General features: G+C 48.6%; 1 protein-coding gene across 3 annotated transcripts in view; it reads left to right on the plus strand.

The window, feature by feature from the left end:
* The first annotated feature begins 2,542 nt into the window (after positions 1-2,542).
* The window catches only part of ZFAND2A (zinc finger AN1-type containing 2A), a 12,280-nt gene continuing 5,650 nt past the window's right edge, over positions 2,543-9,172 (plus strand). Inside the window, exons 1-6 of one of the 3 annotated variants that reach the window (XM_032794058.2) lie at positions 2,543-2,565; positions 3,175-3,276; positions 4,760-4,854; positions 5,885-6,016; positions 7,918-8,069; positions 8,544-8,633. In XM_032794058.2, coding sequence (XP_032649949.1) covers positions 3,222-3,276; positions 4,760-4,854; positions 5,885-6,016; positions 7,918-8,069; positions 8,544-8,633 — 524 coding nt within the window. In that variant the 5' untranslated portion in view covers positions 2,543-2,565; positions 3,175-3,221. The other 2 variants (XM_032794059.2, XM_032794060.2) reach the window with 2 other exon arrangements.

Here is a 9,172-nt window from a genome sequence, read left to right on the forward strand (position 1 = left end):
GATACTGGGCTATATGAACCATTGATCTGACCTAGTGTCCAGTATGGCCATTTTTATGTTCAGTTAGGCATCCAAAAACAGAGGTCTCTGTTGAAAATTTTGATGCAGAAGACTTGCCCAAAGCCAGAGAGGGAATTTGCAGAAGAGTAGGAAATAGAACCACAGTCAGCATTCTGTTCTCGCTGCTAAAGAACACTGCCTCTACCTGGGTGTATGAAATTGGTTTTCTGTAGAGCTGTGGGACCCTTGGGTTGAACATTGCTATCTAAATGGATGGTGTAGCAAACTAAGGGTATGTCTACACTGGCAAGTTTTTGCGCCACAAGTTAAACCACTTTTATTAAACTGCTGGAATTAAACCGCTGTTGGGTGTCCACACTGTGCTCATGATGCCGGAGCGCACCCACATTAGCAGCTCTTGCAACAGCAAAGACAGCAGTGCATTGTGGTAGCTATCCCACTGTGCAACTGGCCGCAGGGTGCTTTGGGAAGGGTTTGCAATGCCTCATGGGGCAGGCACAACATCACATGATACAGGGTTCCCAATCCCATTGTTACATGGGCATCCTACTACATTGCCACTTGCTTTTCAACTGAAGTGTGTGTGTGTGCGGGGGGACAGTGTGTAACAGGGAGTGTGTGTGTGTGTGTGGGCGGGGAGTGAGACTGTGTGTTTTGGGAGGATAGAGAGGGTGTCAGCATTCTGTGTTCTAAGTTCGGACAGCGACAGGAAACAACCAGTCCTGAGGCAGGGGAAAGGGGAAACCCTGACAACAGTCCTCTCTCTCTCTCTCTCTCTCTCTCTCACACACATACACACACAAAACCTCTGCCTCTGTGTTCGACAGCACAAGCATTCCACATTAATGGTTTGCTTTCTGTCTGAGAGCAGATCAGCACAACAGGCCAGGGCTGTCAGAAACAGTGATTTGAAAGAGAAAGGGTGCATATCTCCAGGGCAGCTAAATTCAAAACAATGAGCAAAGCAGTCACTTGACACATTATGGGACAGCTCTGGAGGCCAATTACAGCACAGACAGCAATGAAGTGTCTATACTGGCAATAGAATGCTGGAGCCTCTGCACAAATACCTGTTTGACTCTTGTTGAGGTGGTTTTTTTTGCAGCACTGCAACTGAGGAGTTTCTGCGCACAAAGTGGCTTGGCAGTGTGTACACGTCTACAATTTGATTACAAAAAGCTGTTTTACTGCGCAGAAGCTTGCCAGTGTAGACAAGCCCTAAGTCTTGCTTGGAATGCCTAAATTATTGAGAATTGTAAGCACAAATCCTAGGAAAATTGTGTCACAACTACATAGTTAGAGGCAGATAAACTGAGTCCCAGGCAGCCCTGTCAGTAGGTCTCTTGGATGAACCATTATGTTAGATTACCATCAATTTCAGACAGGCAACATTCTGTATTCCAGTGCTGTACTGAATTATGTTCATGTGCATTTGTGACTATATACAAATACTACATGACAAATAGCTAAGCTCCTGTCTGCTCGGCATGGATGTGGCCTATCTCCTGACACTACATGGAGTCTGACTGGTGTCCCCTGTCTTGCTACAGAACATCATGTTTAGACCTCGACAGCAGTGCTGAATGGAGAGCAAATAGCAAAGAATAGAAAAAAAGAAGATAGCACAATTTTTGTTTTATTAAAGACTAGTATTTAGGGCTTCCTGGATTCCAGGCTTTCACTCTTGCTTGTACCCACCCCTCAGTGATCTACATCCCAGTGGGCTGAGAGGACTCTGCTCCTATCTAATCCTTCTCAGGGTTGTTGGGATCCTGCCCCTACTTGATACCCACCCCAGCACTGCAGGGACCCTGATCTATTCCCCTATGGGTTGTGGGGATCCTGCCCCTATCCGATACCCACCCCAAGAGCTGTGGGGACCCTGATCTACTCCCCCATGGGCTGCGGGGACCCTGATCTACTCCCCCAAGGGAAGTGGGGATCCTGCCCCATCCGATACCCCCCCAAAAGCTGTGGGGACCCTGATCTACTCCCCCAAGGGCTGTGGGGATCCTGCCCCTACCCAATTCCTCCCTCAAGTGCTGTGGGGACCCTGATCTACTCCCCCATGGGCTATGGGGATCCTGCCCCTACTCGATACCCGCCCCAGCACTGTGAGGACCCTGATCTAATCCCACAAAGGCTAAGGGGATCCTGCCCCTACTCGATACCCGCCCCAGCGCTGTGCGGACCCTGATCTATTCCCGCAAAGGCTGCGGGGCACCTGTCCCTAACGGATTCCCGCCTTGGGGCCCTGGGGCGTCGCCTAGTCCAGGCTCTTCCAGAACACGCAGGCCCGCACTGTCATCGTCCCTCCCCTTCGGGAGCCCCGCAAGACCCTCCGCCTTCTGACTCAGCACAGTTGCAGGCCGCTGATTGGCCGTATGCTGATTTAGCGCTATAGAACGCGCCAACGGCGAACCGTGATTGGTCCGGAGTGCGGACGTCATCATTAACCGCACGCGCCAGGTATGACTCGGCAAAGATGGGATTGGCCGAGAGGAGCGTGAGTCAGCGGGAAGGCTGGATAAAATACCCGGCGAGGTGAGGCTGGTTGTGGCGTGTGTGGTGAGTGTTTGGGGGCGTAGGAGGGTTTCCCGGGGTACCCGTCCCTTCTCTTCAGCGCTGCTGGGAGGCCGGGGCCGGTTCTGGTCCTGGCTGCAGCCTCCGTCTCCTGGCGCTCAGAGTGTGGGGCTCTCCCGATCTCTCTGCCCGGGGTCGGCGTGTGGCTAGTGGGGCAGAGAAGGGCTCCGCTGACAGCTGCCGTCACCCACCCGACCCATGCTGCCCAGGGCGGAGACAAGCCGGGGGGCTGCTCATTCTTGCTGCCCGCTCGCCCTTAGGAGGCTGTGATCTGTCTGCACGAAGGACAGTTAGCTCGCTTCCCGGTGGGTTTCTCCCCTGCTCGCCAGAGGCGGAGATGGCGTCTTGGCCTGCCTCACTGGTGACGCTTCTGGCTAATGACCTGTTGTCGGCGGCTGGCTATAGAAGGTGGGGCGCTAGCCTCACCCATTGTTTTCAGAGTTGGTGCTGGCTGATCACTTCCTCTGGCCAAATCTAAAGATTGCTCTTACAAAATGCTTTGATTGCTGAGGGTAAGGTGGAGCTGGGTTGATACTGCAATAAACTAAACCCACACTTTCATTTTTGAAGGTGACTGCTGTAGTAGCTAAGGAGCTTGAAGGATCTGCTGGCCTGTTATGGAGTTTCCAGACTTGGGCAAGCATTGTTCAGAAAAAACTTGTAAACAGCTGGGTAAGATGCACTTTGACTGCAACTACTGGTATAGTTAGGTTACTATGTTCTGTTATCTGCTCTAGTCCTCTTGATAGCTTTGTATGAACCAAATAACTCTCCTAGAGACAAGGGGTACTCCAGAAGTTGGTGTGATTTACTGAATGAAAGTTGAGGTCTGGTTCTGACTAGTAGTGGTGCACTGACATAAGATCAGCTGAACCCATAAATGCCAAAGGGCTATGTGCATCAAATTCTCCTGGAGGGGAGCCTGTCTTGAGGTATGAGATGGAGATTCCTGATTTAGAGAACAGGAGTGAGATGAATTTGTTTTCACTGCCAGGACCAGAGGAGTCTGACCAGACAATATCTTGTGGTCCTATTAAAATGTACCCATCAGTACTCTGAGAATACTTGCTTAGCTATACAAGGTATGCAATACTAATGTTGCTTACCCATAGACTAATACTCCCAGGACCTCCTTAGGAACAACTTGAACCAAATACTGCAATGCTGTCCCAAAGGTCATATTGTTGGGTCAGCAGAGAAACTTGAGATCAGAAAATCCTGTCTGCTATCATAAGGCCTTCATATCTAAGGACGGTCAACTCATCACATATGCTAGTGATCAGAGTAGTACAGGAAGTGAGAGTCTTTGTTGTGGACAAGACTTGGAATGAGCTGATAGAGTAGTACAGATCTTGAAGAGAGGAACTAAAAAAGCAAGTGCAAACTGTCCTACGCTAAACTATTGCAGATATCTGGCAATCTGCATCTGAGATGTCTAGAATTACAGCCAGAACTGAAATAAACTTCCAACCATCAGTGAATCCCGATAAGCATCTCAGGCTGTGGACTCTGGCAAGACGGGTATACAGTATGCCTGTCAGAATATCTGGATTATTTGTTGTAATGCATTGAGTTTCCTGGTACTACATATAGATCAGCTATTAATCATGAGGATGCCCCAAGAATAGTTGCAGATGCAGAAGCTACACTTCTGTAAGCTGTCTCAGCTATTCACTCCTACAGCTGGGAGACTTTAGTATTTGGGTGTATTAAAGTGAGCTAAAGCAAATCTGCTGTGATTTGAGGCCTGGGAGAGTACTTGGTGCCTCTGACTAATATGCCTCCTGAACTATTAGCTGCTGTTGTGGTGGTGAGAGGGGGGACGGGGCAGTTTGTCTCACTGTATTGGTGGTTTAACATGTCTTGCAAGTAATTTGTGAATTAAAAGGCAGAAGTGAGGCTACCCTAGCACACTCAAATTGAGAGAAGCTAGATTTTCTCCATGTTGCTCACTGAAATGTACATCTTTACATGGAACTAGTTTAGGCCATTCCAGGATGTCTTGGATTCTGAGTAACCAGACACCTGCTTGGGTATTACCTACTTAATGCATGAGGAATTTACTCAATGACCGTTTTAGTAATACTTTAAAAGGTAAATGTCTGTCTTCCCCATTTATGACTTGCACGCATATAATGTGTTCTGCTTTTTACAGATTTCCTTCCTTTAAAATGTGATGCATGTGAGGAAGTTTTCTGTAAAAATCACATCACATATGACCAACACAAGTGTACTTCTTCATATAAGAAGGTAAGTGTCTAATAGTAATTCCAAATCCTTACACTTAAGGAATTATCTAGCTGTGATGAAAGCCAACTTTGAAACCTGATTAGGAGTTTCTTGTAGTCTGCTTTGCTGGGTCTTCTGCTTGCAGTAGACTTGGGTTTAGTTTACAATTAAACTTAAAAGTTCAAATGGTAAAACTCTAAGCTGTAGCAAACCTGATTGCATTCTTCACTTAAATTGTGCCCCCATAAAGAGTGCAGATACAATGCCTTGCATCTTCAGCAATGCAGTGGCTACCAGTTGAGGGTTCAGTGAGTTTTTCTCTCAAAACCTTAACTTGATAAGAGTCCATGAACTGCAGAAAATAAAATGACAGAATATTTGATGGATGGAAAAAGTTTGATTAGTGATAACTTGGGCTATAATATGGGTCAGTATGAGAACTGGAATTTGGGTTATCAAGAGTTCTCAAATTTGCATTCTAGCAATGCAGAACTACTGTCCAGAATAAGTACAGCCTTATTTGAAATAAACATTTAAGCTTATCTAGGGCCAGAATCTGACTTGAGAAGTCCATATAATGTAGTTAACAAATGTGCTGTTCTTGTGCAGTCTTCAAACTCTTGTCACCTATATTCTCTTGCTGCAGTTGCTTGTGGTTCTAGAACCACAGTTGTATGCCATATCTGGAAACTCAACAAAAGGACTTGCACAATTAGGGCTAGGGAAGAAACCAGATGGACAAGGAAAGTGTGCTCAGATCTGAAAGTTACATGATCTAAAAGCAAATGAGATGGGACTTAATTGTAGCTAGCTAGCTCTAACTAAATGATGTTGACTTGGACTTCCTGTAGTAACTGGAAATGAAGAATCAGCACTGCTGAAGTGGATGTGCTGGAAGTTCTAAAGAGAATGTGGTATAGGAATGGAGGGTCACTCAGTTGAGAATTTTTTTTCTCCCTCCCCAAAGTCAAGGGATGGAAATCTGAGTTGTCTTCCTTTTGAAATCTTGCCTTCTGTCCCATTTCTAATCCGATAACTTCACTGTCTTCAGGATGTGCAGGTTCCAGTATGTCCTTTATGTAACACTCCCATCCCAGTAAGAAAAGGAGAGATGCCAGACATTGTAGTTGGAGCACACATGGACAGGGATTGCAAATATGATCCTACTCAGCAGAAACAGAGGGTAAGGAAACTCCCTTTGAGATCTAAATTGATGCTCATGGAGACAAGCTGCCTAACTGCACAACACTGACAAAGGCAGCAGCAATGCAAGCTCTCTTACCTACCCTGCCACCAGGCTTCAGGCTTCCTCTGGAAGACTCCTAGAAGAGATCCCTAAACTCACTAATTCTTTGCCTGACTGTATTGATCAAGATCTGAGCATTAGTCCAACTAGTGGATAGAGGACAGGGCTGGTGCAACCATTTAGCCGGACTAGGCGGCTGAGATTTGGGGGCGCCAAAAAGCGCCCCCCAATTTTTTTAAATGGTTGAGCAGCCACTGCTGCTGGGAGGGAGTCTGAGCTGCCAGCAGCCCAGGGTGTCCCCTGGGTCAGGGCGCCGCCGCGGCAGCCGGCAGCGCAGGGCTTAGGCGGCAGGTTCTATGTTTGTTTGCAGTGCTCGAGCACCAGCAATATTCAGGGCTGGGGACCCTGCTCCAGCAATATTTGGAGCTCGGTCTCTCCCCTGGTCCTGCCTAGATCAGGCCTCGGGGGGGGGGGGGGGGGGCCCCCCCGCAGGTCTCCCCCCCCCAACGCCCCGCTGGGTCCCTGCCTCACAGAAAGCAGCGCAGGGTCTCTCCCCTGCCTGCTTCTGTTGCTGGAGTAGAGTGGCTCCCTGCAGAACTGCTGTCTGCTGCCCCAGGGTCCTAGTGCCCCCATCTCCTACTGGCAGGGCAGGCTGCCCTTACCCTGTACTTCCGCCCTCGCCCTGAGTCTGTCCAACACCCCAAACCCCTCAGCTCCCCACACCCTAATGCTCTTCCCCAGCCCTGAGCCCCCTGCAGCATGAACCCCTCATCCTCCTGCACCCTAATGCTCTGCCTCAGCCCTGAGCACCCCCACATCATGAACCCCTCATCCCACACCCCAGCCTTCTGCCCTAGCCCTGAGCCCCTTCCTGCGTCATGAATCTCTCATCCTCAGCCCCAACCGTCATCCCCCTGCACTCCCTCCTATCCCCAACTCCATCCCAAAGCCTGCACCCCTCACCCCCTCCTGCACACCCACTGCCTGCACCCTAATCCCCAGCCCAGGACCTGCACCCCAGAGCTCTCCCCCAAACCCCTCCCAGAGCCTTAGGCAAGTGAAGGAGGAGTTTGGGGGGCCAGGTTCTGGGCACCACCAAAATTTCTACAAACTTGCCACCCATGCCCCTGGGTCAGCATGCCACTGGCAGCCCGGGGGTTCCACTGTGCAGTTGCTGCTTCACTTCTCCTGCCTCGCGGCACCAATCAGCTGTTTGGCGCCACAAGCCTGGGAGGAGAATTAGAGCAGGACAGCGTGCTCGGGGAGGACGCGGAGCAGAGGTGAGCTGGGGTGGGGAGGTACCGCAGGGCTCCTCGGGCCAGAGGGTGGGGAGCTGCCGCGGGGGCGGGGGGCACACTTCAGGGCAGGGAGCTGCTGGGGGGCGCAAGGTGGAAGTTTCGCCTAGGGTGCGAAACTTCCTTGCACCGGCCCTGGTAGAGGACCATCTATACTGCAGACCAGCAAATGGTGATTTGATCTGTTCATCAGCCTTTCCTGACCAGTTTGGTTTGAACTGGTGACCAAGCTAAAGGCTTTCAGTACCCAAACAATCTAGTACCTCTGACTTCAGCAAGCACTAATTAGTATTATTGCTAAGACCAGAAACAGACTCTTGCTCTGCACTAGGCTTATACTTTGCCTAGTAAGCAGTATAGAATATTTCTCTGTTCCAGCTCCTTGAATTCACTTATTCTGTCCTCAAACTGCTCTCAATTTCAGGTGAATCTAATTTAGAGGCCTGGATGCAATCTTGGTCAGATTAGAAAAATTAATTTGCAAGTAATGTGTGAAGTATTTGCTGCTTGAACTAAAGCAACTGACCTGTACCACACTTTTAGATTTTCACAAACAAGTGCTTAAAAGAAGGTTGCAAAAGGAAAGAGATGATGCAGCTTGTTTGTAACCAATGCCATGGAAACTTCTGTATAAAACATCGGCATCCTCTGGATCATGACTGCAAAGGGGGAGGTCGTTCTATCTCCAAAGCTGGGTAAGGATGTTAAATTTCATAGTGCAGGGGGAGACAGGCTGAGGTAGGAAAGCAATTGCCAGAGCAAGGGGGATCATACCATTATCTCTGCAACTTGCAGCTAAATGAGTTCTCAAATTATCTCTGGGAGGACACAGTTGGTCAGCTATCTGACTGCAGTATTGTGCTCTTTGGAAGGAAAGGGATGACTGACTTTTAGTGGTAAACCTTTTTGTATCAATTTCTACTGAATTTCTGACTCCTCTAAGGCACCAATTCCCTTAGTATCCAAGTGTTACTGTAGGAAACAAGGAGTATAAACTTGAGCCTTTCTAATGAGTAACATGTCTCTTCTAGGCACAGCTACCTTCCTTGCTCCATGCAATAGGATTCTAGAGCAGTTGGGTGACCAGGTCTGCACAAATCTGGAAGTGGATGGATGTGTAATTGGTGGTGGAATAAACAGATGTTCAGCATGGTTCTATTTCCTTGTAGATATGCAGCTATAATGAGAGCATCTGAATCCAACTTCAGGCCAACTGGATCAAATAAGATGTCCTCTAACTGGTATCTTGAGAGCAACAGGTATAAACTGAAGTGTGTTATGAGATTGTCAAAACAAGATGACATAAAATAGCCTTGTGTCAACAGGATGTAGAACTCTCATTGGCACTCCTTCCTTAACTTTTTTTTTTTATTTTACAATAGGTGTTAGTTCACATCTGAGCACTGCCAGGAGTGTAAAGGAGGGGCATATAACAGTCCAAGACATGGCTAATTGCCACAGTGACAAAACAATCTTTGCTTAGTATATCAATTGTGACCAAGTTCCTCCTGCCTTGGTGGGTCCTACGCTTATTGGCAAATTTGCTCACCTCAGTGATCTTCCCCACAGTCTGGATCAACTCCTCCTGTGTCTGATCAGGAGTTGAGAGGTTTGGGAGGGAACCCGGGCCCGCCCTCTACTCCGGGTTCCAGCCCAGGGCCCTGTGGATTGCAGCTGTCTACACTGCCTCTTGTAACAGCTGCATGACAGCTACAACTCCTTGGGCTACTTCCCCATGGCCTCCTCCAAACACCTTTATCCTCACCACAGGACCTTCCTCCTAGTGTCTGATAACGCT

The sequence above is a fragment of the Chelonoidis abingdonii genome, chromosome 9 (genome assembly GCF_003597395.2).
Source record: "Chelonoidis abingdonii isolate Lonesome George chromosome 9, CheloAbing_2.0, whole genome shotgun sequence".
Classification (NCBI taxonomy): Eukaryota; Metazoa; Chordata; order Testudines; family Testudinidae; genus Chelonoidis; species Chelonoidis abingdonii.